Genomic DNA, 21,043 nt, shown 5'->3' with positions numbered 1-21,043 from the left:
CCCCCCCCCCCCCACCTACAGTGGTCGAGAACGCCCTCAGCCGTGTCTCCCGCAACTCAACCCTCACACCCCGTCCACACAATAAGAACCAAAAAAGAATCCCCCTCGTCCTCACGTACCACCCCACCAACCTCCGGATCCAACGCATCATCCTCCGACACTTCCGCCATCTGCAATCCGACCCCACCACCAAAGACATCTTTCCCTCCCCACCCTTATCTGCTTTCTGGAGGGACAACTCTCTCCGTGACTCCCTTGTCCGCTCCACACTCCCCTCCAGCTCCACCACACCTGGCACTTTTCCCTGCAACCGCAGGAAGTGCTACACCTGCCCCCATGCCTCCTCCCTCACCCCCATCCCAGGCCCCAAGAAGACTTTCCACATCAAGCAGATGTTCACCTGCGCATCTGCCAATGTGGTATACTGCATCCGCTGTACCCGGTGTGGCTTCCTCTACATCGGGGAAACCAAGCGGAGACTCGTGGACCGCTTTGCAGAACACCTACGCTCGGTTCGCAATAAACAACTGCACCTCCCAGTCGCAAACCATTCCAACTCCCCCTCCCATTCCTCAGACGACATGTCCATCCTGGGCCTCCTGCAGTGTCACAACGATGCCACCCGAAGGTTGCAGGAAAAGCACCTCATATTCCGCTTGGGAACCCTGCAGCCCAATGGTATCAATGTGGACTTGACAAGCTTCGAAATCTCCCCTCCCCTGCCGCATCCCAAAACCAGTCCAGCTCGTCCCTGCCTCCCTAACCTGTTCTTCCTCCCACCTATCCCCTCCTCCAACCTCAAGCCGCACCTCCATCTCCTGCTGACTAACCTCATCCCACCCCCTTGACCTGTCCATCCTCCCTGGACTGACCTATCCCCTCCCTAACTCCCCACCTACACTCACCTTTACTGGCCCCATCCCTGCCTCTTTGACCTGTTTTTGTTTCCTCTCCACCTATCCGCCTCCCCCTCCCCCTCTCTCTGTATTTATTTCAGAACCCCCTTCCCCTCCCCCCTTTCTGATGAAGGGTCTAGGCCTAAAACGTCAGCCTCTCTGCTCCTCTGATGCTGCTTGGCCTGCTGTGTTTATCCAGCCCTGCATCTTGTTGTCTCGGATTCTCCAGCATCTGCAGTTCCTACTATCTCAGGGTAAATGTTCAGATGATATTTCCACCTGTAGGAAGATTCAAACAAGGGGTAATAGTTGCAGAGCAAGAGGATATTCTTTTAAAACGGAGTTGCAAAGGAATCTCTTCTCCCAATGGGTAGTTTGTCTGGAATTTTCTAAACCCAGAAAGTTGTGAAGAGGCACACAGATTTTTTGAAATATTGAGAAATTGAGAGTTTAAGGGGCCAATACAAAAGAGGAGTTGAGGCCTGGGGCAGATCAACATGATCTTGACCTTGCTCACTGGCAAGGCTGGTTCAAGTGGTGGAATGGCCTACTTCTGGCCCTGCTTCTTGTTTTTGTATTGCTAGTCTAAAGACCAGCATACTGACCTGTTGAAGCACTCTATGCAAATACAGTTCCTTAGATCATCGTTGAATTACAACAACCAACTTTTGCAAAATTTACAGTATGAGAAAGAAGCAAAATGTTTCCATAGATTAACTTAATTATGTAGAATCCATGATAGAGTAGTCTATGGAAAGAATGAGCTTTAGATGTTGTGGTGTTTTCACATTCCATTTCCTTACGATAACTAATTTCAAAGTGAAGACTTTCCACTTAGTAAGAGCAGACATTGAACTATGTTGGAAACTTTTCTGGTGGCTGACACATAATTTGTTCCTGCAAAATAATACTACTTTTTTTGAAAAATTTTGATGTTGCAAGTTTTTAACTTTAATTTAGTAAAGGTTTAAAAAATAGTTATGTTGAATGTTTGCCACATTTGCATCTGTACAGCCTGATGCAAAAATGGGACAAAATGCTGACTACTTTTTGCTTTCAATAACTTTTCTGGCTGGACAAATTGAAATGTTCTGGTTTTTAAAAACCTCCCCAGTTGTGCAAACGAGTCTGTGATTGATCCGTGTCCAGGTATTACTTTTTAGTTGTAAAAAGTGATTTATGTTTTACCTCCAATAGGGTATTTTACCTGATTAGGTGATAACCTAAATATTGCCAGAACATATGAAACTGTGCATGCATATTATTGTTTAAAGAATCCAGCAAATGCTTATTACAGCTAACAATTGTGTACACATTACATTCCTCAGGCCCATAGGTGTCTGGTCTGATATTAAGTTATTAAATTTGTACAGAGAAGCATGCTTCAAGAGATCCCTAAATAAGATGGTGAATGAGATTGTTGTACTCTGTTGTTACAGTATCGTGTGACCTATTTCATTGGCATGTCTCAAGGTGTATTGACTGAGAGAACACCACATTCCCCTTTTTCCCCCCAGAGAGAAGCTTATCACAAACAGGTATACATTGGAGTAACAGCACGTGTGTACTTGCAGCAGTCATTTATATCAATAAGTACAACAGAATTTGCGAGATTAATGTTTTCAAGTTTCAGTGTAATGCTTTGAAGATTTGACAACTTATGATCTGCTGATGATACACCCACCTGGAGAGGAATGTGTTGTTCTCGGCTGCACTAGTTTGACAATTTGGTTGCTGGTTGCTGTCACTCAATTAAGCACAATCATTATTATCTTAACTGTTGTTCCTTACTCTGTTCACGCATGGGTTGTGTGCTGTATGTTGATCTGAGCTGGATTCTGCTCCTTTGCAAACTAGCGCTATATTCAGTAATAAATTTTTGATATGGCCTGGATGCATGGATACCAGGAATGCTTTCTAAAACATGTATTTGTATTTCTAACCTGAACACTCTACCTAGTGCACCGTTTTAATAGCTCTCCTCAATCATACGTTTGTGCTTCTCATTCTCTTTTGTCTTTGTAGGAGAAAAAGTCGTGTTTTGGAACAGTTTGACTATTGATTGTTAGGCACTGTCTTTTGCACTTGCCCTCTCGGGATGGTAATCCCTTCTTTGGTGTTGAATGTGAAATGTGAAAATCTTTGTGGCTAAAACTAATGATCATTGATTTGATAGTACCCACCATAATTCTGAGACACATTTGTTTGGGCACCAATAGGGGAGTGTTATATGGGTCACTCTCCAATTTGTACAGATCTTGAAATGGTTTACCAGTGAACTGCAGTACTTGTGGATTAGAAGGCAGGACGTTAGAATTGGTTTGTAAAATGATAGAAGATGAGTGCATGGTCCCTTTTTTATAAAAGGCGTTTTTTTAAGGCTGGGAGATTTGGTTTTTTGTTTTTTTTTCAATGTCTACAGGCAGCAGCAGATGCACAATTCTTGAAATTGAAACATTGTGTCAAAAGGCTACACTGTTAGCAGGAAAAGCAGCATTTTTACAAGACAACCGGTTTTGAATTTAGCCAGGTAATTTAAACCAGGATCTAGATACCAAAGCACAATTAAATTAAATCTAATGGTCTTGACAACCTTGGGCCAATCCTATTAATTTCTTACAATAGGTCATCAAGGGTATAAATGAAGAGGGCTTTTGAAAATCTCGGTGAGAGCAACTGCCATCTGTTAAGAGGACAAGCTCTGAACAGCCGTCAGCCCTAAAAGTGAAAATCACCAGCTCTGACCGAAATCTTTAAGATCCCTGAGTAAGCGCCATCCAAGTTAAAGTATGACGGCACTCTTTTAGCTAATATTCCTGACACACGAATTCGACAGAAGGTGTTCTTGACTGGAGGACAGCAGAGAAAGCCAAGAACATTCTGGAAGACTTATCCTGGGCAGTAATTTCAGGAGATTAAGCTCTAATTTATTTTATTGGTTTGATTTACATAAGTGGTACTTGTATCTATTGGAACAGCATACCATTAGAAGTTTGTTTTATTTGGAAATAGTAGTTATGGGAGAATTGTTTGGTTTGTTAGTTCTGTTCAATTGCTCACTGTTAGAGCTAGATAAATTTTACTTGATTTATAGAGTAACTGTCAGGAGTTCATTTCCTTTAACCTCCTCTTTATAAAAGATTGGGGGGGTGGTTGGTGAGAGGCATTTTAGACCACTTTTTGCACTTTTTTTTAACTGAGTTGAGGTGAGCTTCTTTGGTTTTAGTTATCAGAGGAAGGTCAACCTTCGCTTTGTAACATTAACACATTCTGATTTTTACAGTATTCGAGGCTTCATTAATAGGGACATACCACCTGTTGTCTGGTATTATGCTGAACTTGTATAGCACAAAATGGTTAGACCTCAGTTAGAGTAGTCTGTGCAATTGTGGCACCATACAATTGGAAAGATGTGAATGTGCTGGAGAGGATGCAGAAGTTGTTCGTGAGAATGGTTCCAGAGACGAGCTACTTCGGTTATAAGCTTCGATTGAAGAAGCTGGGCTGTTTTCTTTGGAGAATGAAACAAGTTTTTGGTTATGAATCTAGAGAATAAATGGGGAGAAACTATTTTCCCTTTTAAAAGGATCGAGAGCCAGAGGGCACAGCTTTAAAATGTTTCAAATGTGAGGTGAGAGAGAACGTTTTGACACTGCAATTAGTTAGGGTATGGACTTGTTCAACGGAAGCATTTAAGAGGCCTTCAGATGATTAACGTTGCTTCCATTCAAAACTAAAGTTTGCAGGGAAAAGGCAGGACATTATCACTTAATTTAAAATGCAAAGAGAGCTGGTGCAGGTACGATGGGCTGTATGGCCCTCTGAGCGACTTGCTTTTCTCTGCACAAGACATTGGGAAGTTTATCGACCAGTAGGAGATTTCATTTTGTTGCCTGAATGAAAGCCATCATTTTTCTGTAGAGCCAGATTATGATGTACAATTGAGCTCTGAATTATATCCAAAATCTGCTTTTAGATTGTTTTGGAGTGAAACAAGCATTTGTTGGCACAGGTCAGACAATGTGGATGGTTTTCTCTGCAAAGAAAAATAACACCTATAGTGAATTTCATGCCACTGTTTGCTCTGGATATGCGGAGTAGAAGTCTAACAGAGTCTTAATATTTGTGCATCATTTGTTTAGCTGTTGACTGTTAAAAATTTACCAAAAGAAAATATTCTTTAGGAGAATCTGATAATTAACAGGTTTATTCTTTGCTGATCTCTACCACCGTCATAACAGTCATTGTGCTCCATTTAATCTAATAAACCAGGTAATTCTGAAAGCATGAAGTCATAAAGCTCATGGTTTAAAACTACAGATATTCTATATACTTAAAAGAACATGAATGGGAATAATCGCACACTATCTCAAGTAGGGAGTTGTTAACTATATTAAAATTGCAGTAAAATGGAGGCTGAAACTTTAAACCAAAATTTCAATTCCATGTTCCTTCGACATTTCGATTAACACCCCAATAAATTCAACTCTGATACTGATCAACAATTGGACAATTAACCACTTGGCCAATTAACCACTTGGCCTGAGTACCATTTTAAAGATTTACAGGGCTGATGGGGGGTAGATGCTGACTTAGCATGCTGAGGCCGAATTAATAACGTTCACCAGGCCGTTCACACCATTATGGCAAGGTTTCCACTTCAAATCCCCACCAAACAATCCTCAGTTGTGTTATCCGTAGGCATCATTAACATAGTGGGCCAGAGCCACTTTGCTATCTTCCTTAAATCTGAGAGTTTTTTTTACTTTTTAAAATTTGCACTTGTCTTTCTATCCCCCTCCACGTCTCTGTCTGTCTCTGTCTGTCCTACCCCCCACCCCCTCTGCCAGTATTGAAGTGAACTGAAGGGCTGTTAAAAGTAACAGAAGTTTAAATTCTTTTAGCAGTTGCACAGAATTTCAAACAAGGTTTTAAGAGATTTTGGCTGCTCTGGCCAGATTATTCTGCATTCACACCTAGGGACCAATAAGTTGACTTATTTTTGATTTTTCTATTGTTTATCTTGAAGGCAGCTTGATCAACTGCTTTTACAAGAAATCTCTCCCAGACACCTTGGTCCCTTTTTAACAAACATCACTTCCAGAGGGAATACAGTTCTTTTTCTGAAGTACCTGGGCCTTCACACAGGAGAGGACAGGATATCCAAGTTGTACGTTCCCATCATTCGCATCCTATATCAGCCGTCTAACTCCACTAACCTTTCTTGCACACAAATTGTTTGATTTTGGACTATTTACATTGTGGGGCCACATTGATCCAAAATCACATTCTGTATAATTTTGTTTTGTTCCATTTTCCATTCTCTCGTGAAGTTGGTAACAATTGCTGGAGTTGGAAACAAAAGTGTAAGTTCCCAGAAAAGCTCAGCAGGTCTGGCAGCATCTCAAGAGAAATCAGTTAATGTTTTGGGTCTAGTGACCCTTTCTCGGGATTGGGGTTCTTCTGATAATAGATTTGTGACAACTTATGTAACTTGCCATGGGGCATTTGTCTAACCTTTTGCATTGCTGAGTGATTGCTTGTGATATTGGCGAGTAAATGTGAATTGCTTTACCTTCATAGTTGAAGATTATGCCTTCAAGTTTCAGCTTGTAGTGTATTCACCAGGTTAGCAAAAGAGAATTTGAAAAAATGTATATTGCCAAACCATGCAAAAAGCAAAGCAAGTTTGTATTTGCAAGATTAGCAGCTTAAATCCAACTTCAGAATTTACTCCGCTACTGCCCACACAAGCGACAGTATCCCATCTCCCAAGTCATCAGCCCAAATGAATTTCTACTTGATGTTTCCTCCGTCACTGCACATTTTAATCAATATCTGAATGCAGCTTGTCCTGTGTCCTCTAGATTCAGTGTTTTCCTCATCCCATTTTTGAAGAAATTCAAAAAAGTCAGTGCTCCCTCTCTTGAGCAGTTATTCGATCCTCTGGGTAGACAACTGGCGTATAGGAGGTCATGTTTCAGTTGCATCAAGGTTGGAGCAGGTTTACTGCATCAGCTGGACTTTTCTTTTTCCCCCACCTTAAAAGTCTCTCTTTCGTTTTGTCTCCTGTATATGAAGTCTTGCTTCTCGATCATCTTCTTAAACTTAGAAGAAAATGTCAGCTTCATTCCCTTGGAGGTCAAATGCTGGAATTTGCACTCTGGCAAGAATTCAACTGAATTCTGGTACATTTTCAAATAAAAGCTTTAGCTGTTCCTGGTGGTGGGATTTTATATGGGATAATACAATAGGACATGCTAACATGCAGTGAAGAAAAATGCAATAGAAGAAAAATGATATACTGATGAAAATATCAAAGGAGAAAACAGCTAGGATTTGGTGTGTGAGAAACCAGGATATAATTTTGGAAGTTTTATAGAGATGGAATTGCCTAATTTGCACACTTGTGTCCGGATTGTTATAAGTACTCTGATCTAGATAAAGGTGAAGTCATAACAGCCTCAATAGGGCTGCTCTCTCATTTGAGACAGCCTACTGGTGAGTTTAACCCGAGGATCTCCACTCCTCAGGCGAGGGGTGAGGTTGAGAAGGTGGGACCTCTTTTGTGGTGACACTCTGCATCCCAAATAAGCTAACCACCCCCCAACAGCATCTGTGTAAATTTAAATCTTGATTTTAGTTTTGTTATAATTCAATAAGTTGGCTTCATTGGTAAGAGCATTGAGTTAGGACGTCATGTAACAGCTGTAAAAGGCATTGTTAAGGCAACATTTGGAGTCCTGCATACAATTCTGGTCATCCTGCTTCTAGGAAGGGTGTTATCAACCTGGAAAGGATGCAAAAAAAGTTTACAAGCATCTTACCGAGACTGGAAGAAGTGAATTACAAGAGGAGGCTGGGAGTATCCTCCCTGAAGCTGAGGGGTGACCTAGAGATTTTACAAAATCATGAGGGGCATAGAAAAGGCCCTTTTCCTAGAGTAGGGGAGTCCAGAACTAGAGGGCATAGGTTTAAATTGAGAGGGCAATGATTTAGAAGGGACCTGAGGGACATCAGCTGGCAATTTTTAGAACGTGTTAAACTTAAAAATTCAAAAGATTTTACTGGCACTGCTGGCTGTACATTTGTCTGAATTATGTTATTAGAAAGGAAATGTGTTTCCCTTGTATAAAATCAAGGGACATAGTGCAAAACAGAAGCTTTTCTGCTTGGTGGAGGGATCAAAGACCAGGGGGCATAGATTTCAGGTAAGTGTCAGAAGATTGAGGCGCTGAGGGGAAAATCGTTTTTCAAACAGACTGTTGGGAAACTGGAACTCACTTCTTGTGTGGGTGGTCGAGGCAGACACCCTCATAACATTGAAGTGTTTACGTGTACGTGCAATGCTAAAGCATACAAGGCTTTGGGCCAAGCACTTCTAGATTTGTTTTTGACAGGCATGGTTGCCTGGGCCCATGGTTTTCCTCCAAATTGTAATCAGCTAGTATAATAAAAACTTCAAAGATAAAATAAATTTCTGTTATTAGGTATTTTCCACTGAAATTAAGCAAATTGCTTCCCCCTCTTTAAAAGCAATGCTTCCATTCATTGCAAACTCAAATGCTGGAAAATGTATGCAGTATTTGACACCTTTTCAGTGTATTTTGTAACAAAATACATGTGACAATAAATAAGTCAGTCATCTATCAATCAGTTGTCAAAATTGAAGTGTTTAGAAGTGAAACATTTAGAGCAAACTCCTTGATGAATAATTCCTGTGATTTCAAAACTTGTAGTTGGAAATCTTTGGGGCATGTTTCCACCTCATTTTCTCAGATACATGTTTAAGTGGTATACATTTTATATATGGTAGATATACTTACAATCGTGCTTCCTAATTTTTTTTTCCCTCACTGTGACTGCATTTTAAGGCTGAAAAGTGATGTTATCCCCATCAGGGAGATGCTGAGAGTGGTGATGGGGAGTAGGGTCTGAGGGTGAGAGAGCACAGGTCTGTTAGAGAAACCATAACCCAATTGGAGCTTCACTGCACCAGTGCCACCTCGGAATGGACAACCACAAAATTATAGGTCCTGCTACTACCCCCCCCTTTTTTTTTTTTTTTTTTTTTTGTTTTGGGAAATTTTCCAGCTTGTTGATCAGGGGTTTGGCCTCTGTATAGGGTAGCAAGACCTGAGCAATCCATATAACCTGCCATTTCTTTTCTTTTTCTAGGGCTTGGCCTTTACATTGGAAGAGAGACAACAACTGGGTATCCATGGTCTTCTGCCCCCTTGTGTTCTTGACCAGAATGTACAGGTTCTTCAGGTGCTGAAGAACTATGAAATGAGAAAAGATGACCTTGACCGGTAAGAACGGCATGACAAATTTTAGTAAGACTGATTTGCTTTGCTAAATCTAATTCTGTTTTATTCTTCATGGGATGTGAGTGTTACCCATCCCTCACATTTGCCTTTTGAACTGCATGACTTGAGACCATTTTAGTGTATGGTTAAGACTCCATCACATTGCTGTCGGTCTGGGGTCATATATAAGCCAAATCAGGTAAAGATTTTCTTTCTGTAAAGGACATTCGTAAACCAGATGTGTGTTTGACAACTGACCATGGCTACACGATCACCATTAGAGTAACTTTTTTTTTTTGAACTTCAGTGCTGATCTCTATACTCGACTCGAGCGTCCTCTCCTCTTTCGTCGATTTAAATATGTCAGAACCGCATATTCCTCGGTCTTATGTCTGTCTGTCCATCCTTGAAGTGCATCTATACTGTTTCCATCAACTTACTCCCTGTAGTGGAATTTCCCCATTGGATTTCTTGAATTTGTACTGACTGCTTTTAGCTATGATCCTCCCCACAAGAGGAAATGTTTTCTCTTATCTGTCAAAATCTTTCACAAATTTGAAGACATTGAATTGGTTAAGAGACCCAAGACCCTGCCTTTCTTGATATAGGTCTATACATTTCAAATAAAAAAAATCCTTGAATATCATCTTCATCCCCTTGAATGCATTTTTATAATATGGCAACTAGTTGGCAGGCAGTACTCTTTTAACTGTGGCCTAAACAAGGTTCAGTGCAGCTTTATTTTAACTTTTCTCCCTAGGAAAAAATCTAATGCTAGGTTGCTTTGTTTTTCCGTGGCCATGTTAAACAGCAGCACAACTTTGAAGCATATATACTCTGAGATCCCTTGTTCCTCTACCCCACCTGGACTTGCACTGTCCAGATAATGAATGACTTCCTTATCCTGTCAAATTATACTAGCACGTATTTATCATTTGCCTTGTATTTCCGTTCTGTAAGCTTATTCATGTCTTTCGATAGTTTGTCTTCCTTGGTATTGACTATCTTCCCCCAGTTCAATGTAATTCTCAAATGTAGAATTTGTTTTTGATTCCAAAGTTTAAAACACAATGAGTTGTGAACAACAGTAGTCCCAGCACTGATCTTTAGTCCCATTCTTTGCTTCCTACTTAGAAGTCAACTAACAATCCATTCTGCAACTTGTTTCTTTGACTCCACGTTTTTGGACATTGTTCATCAGTCTGCCCTGAGACACCGTTATTGTCAGATTTTTGAAAGCTCAGTTGAATGACATCTGCGTTACTGTAATCAAGTCTCTGTTACCACCATACAAAGAGCCAATAGAATTGGTCAAACAACGCTTTCCCTTTTGAGTTCCAATCTAAGTATTCATAATTACATTTTACGTTTCTAAATGGGGTCTTTTATATTCTGTTTTTGTGGGCATTTCATTGATTCCTATCACTGCTGCTTCTAACGAGAACCTAGTATAAATATTAATTTCAAGTGTCATAATTATTTATTCAATGCCTTTTTAATGCAGTAAAATGTCCAAAGACCCTTTTGCAGGAGTGTTATTTATCTGCTTTGATTATTCCTGAGCATATTCTGTCCCTCTTCCTGAATATAGGTATTGTATTAGCTAATCCCAGTTCTTGGGAGCTACATAGTTTCTAATGAATTATTAAGCATGTGTAGAAATAATTTTGCTATCTGTTCCCTGGATTCTGAATTCATAATATCTGTAAGTTACTTTCCTGAATCAATTTGGGAGATGCTAATGTTTTAAAAGGAATTCTGTAAAGTCAGGTTCATCATTTTCCTAGTAGGTTTGAAGCTCACTGTCCATTCCTTGCACCTATAACTACCATAAAGAAATGGCAGTCTTCTCTCTGACTTCTCCATTCTTTATGTTCCTTGCTATGAAGTAACAGTTTTGGAGGACAGGTGAAAGTCAGCCACTGAAACTAGAAGACAAAGCTTTTATGATAATTGAACTGAGATTTGAATTCAAGCCCAAATAGTCCACTATGAAAAGTAACTGTTTAAAGATCTTGGATGTTTCTTTGAGACTTAAAGTTTAAAAGTGAAGTGTTTATCTGTTGATTTTCTTGACTTTTTAATGTTATAATGGCACTTTGGAAGTACTCTAAACAGAATTTAATCCACTGCTACAGAAAATGTTAGATATTGGTACAGCTTACCATGAACTTGGACAAAAAAGGTTGATATTAGCAGAATTTTGAAGGAGGAAAGAGAAACGTGGAGATTTAGGCAGGGAGTTCCAGATCTCAGGTCCTTAGAAGTTGAAGGTATGGTTGTTGGTGAAGAAATTTTACAAATGGGATTACACTGGAAGCAAATTTGATTAACATGGGGATATTTTGGATGGTTGTGGAGCTGGAGGAGATAATGGAACTGGAGAGTGGAAGGCTGTGGCAGGATTTGGAAGTAAAAGTTTGAGAATTTTTAAAATTTGAGTTGCTTAGCCCAGTGCCAATGAAGGGATCTCTGAACACAAGCGTGATTAATGAGTGGCATTTTATGCAATATAGGATGTAGGTGCCTGTGTTTTGGATGAGTTTAAGATTAGAGAGGATGGACGACAGGAGAGGCTGGTCTAGAGATAACAAGGCTGAAGTGTAGACTTTTTAAGTATTAAGGTTATGCTGGAACTATATAAAACTTTGCCTGGACTGGAGAGTTATCCTTATGAACTGAAATTGGATAGACTAGGATTGTTTCCCTTGAAGCAGAGGAAACTGAGGGGGCACACGAATGAGTTGTGTAAAATCGAATGGGGTAGACGGATAGAAAAATTTTCACTTGATGGAGGGATCAATGACAAGGACACACAAATTTGAGGCAAGGGCCAGAGATTGAGGGAATCTAAGAGGGGAGAAGTTTTTTTTTCATCTTGAGGGTAGTGGGAATTTGGAACTCACAACCTGCAAGGGTGTTGGAGATAGAGACCCTCCCTCCATGTTTCAGCATTTAGATGTGTACTTATGTCAAGGCTTACAATGCCATAAGCCAAGCACTGGAAAATGGGATTAGAATAATTAGGTGGTTATTTTTGACTGGTATTTACTCAATGGACCTAAGGGCCTCTTTAAGGGTTGTAGATGTCTGATTCTAAGGGCATGGTTTCAGTCTGGAAAATGCTATGGTAGTGGAACTAGAAAGTCTGTTAGTCGTTGCATGCAAGTATAGGTTGATAAAAGGAATAGTATATTTTAGAGGTGTGTTTAATTTACTGACAAAAATAAATAGAATGTAAAGAATACTCAACTTCTCAACACCTGTGTGCCATTGCCTGCATGACATTCCATTAGACGTAAGATATTTGCCAGTTTCTAATCTAATCTTAGTGAAACCTTCTGCCAATATAAGTTGTGAAATCCAAGAATGAAGGAAAGTATTAGGTAAAGATGAAATCGAATACTTGGAAGTTTGTGTCCCTCCCCTTTATACAGTACTTTTTTGACGTGCCATTATGTCCCAAGAAAATCAAACTGACTCACTTTTGGGTATGAATCCTCAATGGAATTTTGGGGCATGTAATAATTCCCAAATAAAGGGCCAAGTTTCAGATTTCTAATTCTAGCACCATCTTTTCAGCACAATAGAATGTGCACAGAATCATTTGAGCTACAAAACTTATTGTTTGATAAATTTTTTTTTAGGAAGAAGTAATCCTGTACTAAATGGATACTTTCTATATTCTGCCTTTGCCTGTTCTCTCCTGGATATTTATTTGTGGCCATATGCTCAAAGCTGCCTTCTGTCTCTTGTTGATTGGTTTCTGTTGCCAACTTCAGATGGGCACTGAAGTAACATTGCAACAATTTCATTGTCAGTCAAGTTTAACAAGGTGGTCAGTGAACCTGGCTTCTTTCAATTTGTCAGTATTGCTTTATTCGTCCATTTGGCCAGTGGCAGACTTCAGAGCTGGCCTGAGATATTACACTGCATCCACGCAAACAAAGTATAGCGGGGGATGGATCTCAATAACAATCAAGTGTGGAATGCCTGTTCAATGTCTCATTGCTAGATTTGAAAAGAATTGTGTTCACTGTGAATGAAGGATTGAACAAAGAACTTCACTTGTCTGTGTACTACCTTTATGGCTTGAAAGTGAAAAAAGTACACCAAGTTCATGGAAATATTTTGAGGAAACCCACTTTATGTAAGAAAATCTATTGCGAATTATTTAATCAATTTGAAATTAAGACTGAAGTATCATGTGAAATCTATAATCTTATAAACTCCCGTATTGATTATGCAGTAAGTTGCTCGTGTAGCTACAGCTTGACAACAATCTTTGTACCACCAAACAACTATTTAACAGCTTGAGCATTACTGAAAGGCAAGAAATGGAAGCCTTTTTGCTTGTACTCATCAGGTCATGAAACAGACTTGGAGAAAGAGATAAAATTTATACAGCATGAGGGTGAGTGCTGATTGGTTGCAGCATTGTTTCATGGATATGCAGTAGGAACTGTTAACTGTCAATTTTAGTTTCCAGACCAACCAAGTACACCCGGCTGCAATGTTGCCAGGTGACTGGATCAAAGATTAGCTGTCACTGTGACCCTCTTCATTTTAATGAAGAGGGGTGCATAATAAGTGTACAAGCTAATTCTAGCTACACAAAGCAGTATTGTGTATTAATATATAGAACTTCCAGCACATGCAAGTGCATCACACTGTCAGCCTGTGGTGATCTTAAATTGATTTTTGGTGTAACTCTTAGCATGGAGCAAATCATTTAATAAATGGTTTTCAATAACTGAATCGCATTTAATGGTGGATGTAATGTACTGTTCAGAGGCTTCAAACAATGTCCTTGTTGAGCATGATCAGCATGCTGCCTGATGGCAATGGTCAATAGGATGAGTTGCTTGAGATTCGCCAGTTGTTAGGACATATTGTCTACGTACCTGACATCACAACAGCATTGAAAGTCATAACGTTACTACTTTATGTGGAAGACAGTGTTTTTTTGGCTTGCTGGAAGCAAAATCCTGACTTGTATTCTTGATGTAGAATTGAGCAATTTAAATGAATTGTATTGATTTATTGGAGGGTTCTTCCTGCACCTTTTACCTTTTTTGTGATTTTATTTGTCAAGGGTTTGCATCACTGCCATGGAGTGAATATTTTGTAATAGGTGAATTTAACTGATGTAGTTGTGAACTTTGTATTTATCATAAGCCCGAAAGAAGATGTTGTAAACTCACTTTTATGGTTACTATGCAATAGTTTGCCTGTAAATATGGTCAGTATTCAAACTCTGTTTCTCTTTAAAATTTTCCATTTTCATGGTTTTTAACAGTTTTTATAATTTTAATGAAAGCTCATACTGTTAACACAAAATATTAGCCTTTTGCTTTTTATAATTGGTCTAATGGAAGCTTTGCCTGCTTTCTTTGACAAATATTTTCTTTGCACTTTTATCAATTTTAAGGTACATATTTCTAAGTGCCCTTCAAGACCGAAATGAAAAGCTCTTCTACAGAGTACTGACTTCAGACGTTGAGAGGTTCATGCCCATTGTTTATACACCCACAGTCGGCCTGGCTTGTCAGAATTATGGACTTGCATTTCGCAGACCAAGGTAAGTGATGCAATGCAACGCACATCTATTGTGAAGACAATTTTAAACAGATCCATGTTTTGCCGTGACATTGACAGTTACAGCTGCCACCAATGTATCTGTTGGCTGTCAAGTTTCCTAACGGGTCAGTAACTATTCAAGTACACAAGCAGTTGTGCTCTGTGCTAGCAGTACCTTTTAATCTTGCTGTTATAGCTCAAAACATACTTGACTGTTTTCATACTGCTGGAAAGAAACATGACTCGAATGTAGAACAAGTACATTTTCTAAATCAGTTACTCGGATGTATGGAGACAGCCCTATGTGTAGTGTTGTTACTCGTGACAGAATCATTCGGTGCTACCACTCCAGAGGCATTAACCTAAGACACAGTTTTTCCTTCACTTCTGTTGAGTCATTCCACATTTCTGTTGGTGATGCTAGACAAAACTATTGTAAACGGTGAACACTGCAAATGGGTGAGACAGATATCATTTACAGGGGCGAGTTTTGATTGCCCATTGTGTTCCCCCTTTGGTTGGGGGTGGGGGTCAAGAGGTGACTGTGAGGCATCGGTTGTGGATTAGAAGACGAGTGAATCTTCAGTCAGTTGTCACGTGCTGATGCTAGGCTGGAATCTGGAATCCTGGTGGACAAGTACAACTCAAATTTAGTTGAATTTTTTCAACATATTTACAATTTATTCATCCATAGGCTGTGTTGCTAAATGCCAGCATTTATTACCCGTCCTAATTATCCTCAAGTAGGAGATGGTGAGCTATACCTTATGAACTATTGCAGTCTGTGAGATGAAGGTCCCTCCCACTGAGCTGTTAGGAAGATGTTCCCAGTAGCCTGAAACAGGATGTTGCTGACTGTTGGTCTATTTTCAAATCAGGATTGGGTGTTACTTGGAGGACAAGTTGAAGGTCATGTTTTTATTGCCTTTGTCTCTCTAATGTCAGAGATTGTGTTTCAGAAGAGCTATTCTATGTGCTATAAAAATGAACTTCCATTGGCAAAGGCCCTTTTTTATTGCCTGACTCCCACTCAAACACTGAAGCTAGATCTGTGGAAAGATACTTCACAGTTATAAAAGAGGAGAAAATTTGTATTTGTTTTTGGGGGTTTGACCCTCTTCCCCAAGTTTTGTCAAAGCAGGACGTTTCTCCTTGAGAATCTGGAAATGAATCTGTTGCATTGTCTGACTTTTTTTGCTAAAAGTAGCAACTGTGTCTGTTCATCGAAAAGCAGAATTCAAACCTGTGCAGCATTGTAGATGATCTGTGATTGTTTCAACTGTACTTGATATGGGCAATATGATGACACTTACTTCCATTCTCCCTCTAAGTTGAATACTGACTTGTCAAGCTCCATTCTGAAGGGATTCTATGACTGGGACAGAGATTGGACAGATGAGTCACAGCCAGGTCAGAGTATCAGGCAGATTTCTCCTTTGTAAAGAAAAGGGGTTGGTGTGGACTTGATGGGCTACATGGCCTGCCCCCATACTGTGCAGATTCTGTGTCAAGTTTCCGCCAAGTTGAAATCTAGTACAAAACCTCTGGAAATAGAAATTGCAAACATCCGCATTCAGATTAGAAAGCGTGAGAAGAGGTTGTACTGGTGCATGATCTGATTGGCTCAAATGGCCTGTTTTTTGTGTCACTTAACTCCAGGTAGAATGGTCCATCAAAAGAAAATGAAGTCACTTCTAACCTTGGGGATTCTGTTTGATGGTTGAGAATGCAAAAGTTTCTTCGCTTAAATATTTTGTTTATCACTAACTGAGCTCCACGTGATCTTTAAAAGAGCAATACACAAGGAAAGTAATACTGTACTATCAATTTTTTTTAAACAACAAATAATACAATGTTGATTCAAATATTAAATAATAGTGTTAGAGTAGTGTGCTACTATTCCTGGAGTTAACTTCTACAAAAGTATGCAAAATGTCCCAATTTACCTGATACTTAGACTCTAACATGAAAAAATAGACCAGCTTTCTGTACTGAACAAGAATTACTATTTATAACAAATAGATCCTAGTTAAGGTGAACAGCTCTGAATTGCAGATGTGAACTGCACCTTTAAACTTTAACACCTTTTATAAAAGATCCCCTTCACAAATGTAGAAAGAGACCATAAAACTAAAGACATGAATGGTATGGGCAAAGGGCAAGACTGGGAAAGAAGCTTTAATGGTCCTTGTCCACTCTTTTTGCTGAGAATTTGTTTGGCTTGATGAACTTGCTGCTCCTCCAACCTTTCTTCTCTGGGTGCATTCACTGGCTTGCAGGAGGCATGGAGCGACTGGTTCACACTTGTGAAGTCTCAGATATTGGTTAAAAGTCATAGCTTACAGTGACTGTTGAGGAAAACTGGTTTTCTTTGGACTTAATTTTTTTAAACCATAGAGCGGAAAAACTGCTCCTCCTATTCTGGCCAAACATTCTCACCAACAAATTGTTCAGCTAGCTGGGAGTTAATCATAGTTTTTGATAGGCAGAAGCCCTTTGTCATTGGCCTGGAAATGGTGATCAGTTGTCAACCAGCTACTTGTTTCTGGAAGCAACTCATTTTGTGCATACTCCCTGGTGCCAGTCTGTAACTAAACCTCCCCCATTACTTGAACAAGCACAGGCAGCAGGATAAACGCTTAAAATGATTGGCAGTAAAGGTAAAGTTGCCATAATCTTACTAGACCATGAGGCTGATCTCAGGCCTGGATCCTCCTTCAGTCCTGATGAAGGGTCCAGGCCCAAAACATCGACTTTCCTGCTCCTTTGCGTTCCTCCAGCTCCACAGTGTATTAACTCTGACTCCAGCATCTGCAGTTCTTGCTATTTCCATGAGGCTGATCTCTCCTTAGAGGCAGAGGCTGAGAAAGAGTCCTTCATGATGACTTCAACCAGTGCAGGAGGTGAACCCACATCGCTGGCATGACTCTGCGTTGCAAAACGGCCGTCCAGTCAACTGAGCTAACCAATCCCTTTAGTGGTGGTAACCTGCTTTTAAAATCCCTTCCACTGTTCTTGGTTTTTAAAACTGTCCTTTTTTTTTTCCCTCATTTCAGTCCACAATCGAGAATACAAAAAAAGCTGGGTAACAGGGTTATATCGCCTCAATGGGGATTTACAACTTGCTACTCGTTCGGTGATGAGCTAGGTAGAGGAAAGCTGCTTCCTGTCCACCAGGACCTCCCACCTCCCTATCTGAAAAGTTGGGTACTAGCTTCCATTTCTGAGACATTTGTTGCCTAAGAGATCAGAGGGTGAGGTAGCTCCTAGCTTGCAGTGTTTTGAAGTGGTACGCAGCTAGGCTTTAAATATGGCAGCAGCTTGTGCGTAGGAATGTTCTCAGTGGCAGGAATATCACCTCTTCGATTTATGAGAAGGATGACCATAAGATTTGTGGTGAGAAGTGGAAGATAGTGTGAGAAAAGTCACTCAGCCAGACTGAACACCTCACATGAAATTCCCTGAACCAAAACATGAGGAAATCTAGCCCACAGTTCCAGAATGTTCCCTACAAGGGAACATTAATCCTATTAGCATCCACCTTCCACTGATTAGTTAACAAATAAAAGTTTGTGACAAATGGAAAAGTAGCTGGAAGATGCAACGAATAAGATTTTAAAAGTTCTATTCCAGTTTAAGTTGAATTGCTGTTGAACTTGGGAACTGTTGTTCACACTAAAATCCCACAAATACCATTGTGATTTAGAGATAAACGTTGGCCAGTATGCAAGTGAAATTCTCAGTCTTCCTTAAAGTAGTGATGATGGTATCTGTTGAATGGGACAGATGGGAGTCAACCTAAAACAGTGAATAAATTGCTATTTTGTACACTTTCCTATTCTGTTTTGAATGCAAGAAATTTGTGAATTATTCCAGGTTAATTCATCTTTGTTTCTGTTGGTATACAGTAGCAATTTGAGTGAGAACCTTTCCTGTGAGCACTACTTAGTTTTCACTGATTTTGAGGCCAAATTGGACTCCTCAACCAATAATTAGCTCTGCAATTTGTAAATGGTACAGTGATTGATTGATTTGTTGCAGATGTTTTCACCCCTAATTGAGCTGAACTGGCTGTTGATCACTGTAATATAAAGAAGCACCACTGGTAGTTGAAGCTAAGTGGATGTTCCAGAGAAGATGTAAATCCGGAAAGGAAATTTCCCAAACTTCAAATTTTTGACCTTGTGTTGAGAGCCCAGTACGGTGTCTATATCATGAAATTCTGGAGAGTTGCCATTGCCATCATTTGATCTCCATTTTCAGTTGCCAAATAAAAATTGTATTCAAATAGATTAGAGCATTTTGGAAGAATGTATGTTTTAAACTCCTCAAATATAGTTCAGTAAATATGACTACTTTTCAAACAGGATACACAGACAATTGTGAAGTGTAACTTAGCACTTGATTTCCTATTTTCTCTTTGAAATATTATTGATTTTACCAGGCAAATTATGAAACTTTTCCATGTAACTTATTAATTTTTAATCACTTATTTTGTAAGGTATAACATTTCACAATTTATGTTCAGGACATTCATACATACCATAGGCAGGGTTTTGACTTTTGGGTCAGACTCCAACCTCCGTTAGGTCACGAGCTCACAATCTCTTGAACCTGACTGACTTTCCCTAAATAGATCAACTTTAACGTGTGGATGGTGGCCTTGCCGTCCAAGGACAAAGAGCAGTAGGACCTATGGAGGTCCTACAGTTCGAAAAGCATTGACTTTCTATGCCTTCTGCTGGGAAGGGCTGAGTGTGGCAGGATTGTCCAGGTTGCTCAGATTTGGCATGCCTTTTGAAAACTTGAACCGTACAGGTTTTTGGTGAAGGCCTGTCCTATTTGTTATAAGCTAAACAAGTGTTAAACTACAGAACAGAACCTCTTGTGCGCTCTCCATCACATCCCCTCTTGCATGCTATTGGAACCATCTGAGTTACAGGGCTTGGAGTCTTAGATTCATGCAGCATGGGAACGGACCCTTCGGTCTAACTTGTGCACACTGACCTGACATCCCAATCTGACCTTGTCCCATTTGCCAGCACTTGGTCCATTTCCCTCAACTCATCCTATTCATGTACCCATTAGGAGCATAGTCTGTCTAATTATCGAAAAGAAAACTTGCAATTCATGCCCTTGTCAGTTATGTGGCTTATTTTTTGTAATAGAATATGTTGTAGTTTCAGCTTTTGCACCTTCATTCTAAAGTTTACTGTTGTCATATGTTATCTGCAAATGAAATTTGCATTTCTCTTGTACATTTTACATGAAGCAATGGAGAATTTACATGTTATCCAACTAACTCTGATCATTAATCTACAACTAGCATTTTGTTTGACAACTCAAGGCACACTATTTACGTTCAGAGTCCAACAGCACGGAAACAGACCCTTCGGCATAACTTGTCAATGCTGATCAGGTTTCCGAGCTTGAACTAGTCCCAGCTGCTTGCGTTGGTCTTATCTGGCAATCTTTCTTATTGATTGTACCTGTCCAGATGCCCTTTTAAATGTTGTGATTTGTATCTGCCTCTACCACTTCCTCTGGCAGCTCGTTCCATACACTCACCACCGTCTGCGTGAAAATATTGCCCCTCGGATTCCTTTTAAATCTTTCCCATCTCACCCTAAGCCTATGACCTCTAGTTTTGGACTCCTGCCCTACGGAAAAGACCTTGGCTATTGACCATATCTATAGTCCTCAAGATTTTCTAAACTTCTGTAAGATCATCTCTGAGCCTCTTACGTTGCCGGGGAAAAATGTCCCAGCCTATCCTGCCGCCTCTTATAACACACATCCTCTGGACTTGGTAATGTTATTGTAGATTTTTTTTACACACTTTTTTTTTTCCAGTTTAATAACATCCTTCCTATGGCAGGGTGGCCAGAATTGTATGCAATACTCTAAATGTGGCCTTAGCAATGTGTCTTGTACAGCTGTAACACAACATCCCAACTCCTGTGTTCAGTGATCTGACTGAAGAAGGCAATTGTATCAAATGCTGCCTTCACCACCCTGTCTACCTGTGATACCACTTTGCAGGAACAATGTACCTGTACTCCTATTCTCTCTGAATGATATTACCCAGGGCCTGACCATTAACTGTATAAGCCCTGCCCTGGTTTGTCTTACCAAAGTTTAACACCTCTTTTATCTAAATTAAACTCCATCTGCCGCTCCTCGGCCCATTGGCCCAGTTGATCAAATTCCCCGTCGTACTCTTCAATAACTTTTTTTTCACTGTCCACTGTATTACCA

The 21,043-nt window shown here is 39.9% G+C and overlaps 1 protein-coding gene across 1 annotated transcript in view; it reads left to right on the top strand.

Moving 5' to 3' along the window:
- LOC109911006 (NADP-dependent malic enzyme-like) overlaps nt 1-21,043 on the top strand; it is a 372,962-nt gene that overhangs the window by 121,979 nt on the left and 229,940 nt on the right. Inside the window, exons 2-3 of the mRNA XM_048597435.1 lie at nt 9,075-9,208; nt 14,637-14,786. Of these exons, the coding sequence (XP_048453392.1) occupies nt 9,075-9,208; nt 14,637-14,786 (284 nt within the window). The remainder of the gene's footprint in view (nt 1-9,074; nt 9,209-14,636; nt 14,787-21,043) is intronic.

This window comes from Rhincodon typus, chromosome 5 (assembly GCF_021869965.1).
Source record: "Rhincodon typus isolate 14 chromosome 5, sRhiTyp1.1, whole genome shotgun sequence".
Classification (NCBI taxonomy): domain Eukaryota; kingdom Metazoa; phylum Chordata; class Chondrichthyes; order Orectolobiformes; family Rhincodontidae; genus Rhincodon; species Rhincodon typus.
Note: the sequence above shows the minus strand (reverse complement) of the source record. Positions and strands in the feature narration are given on the sequence as shown.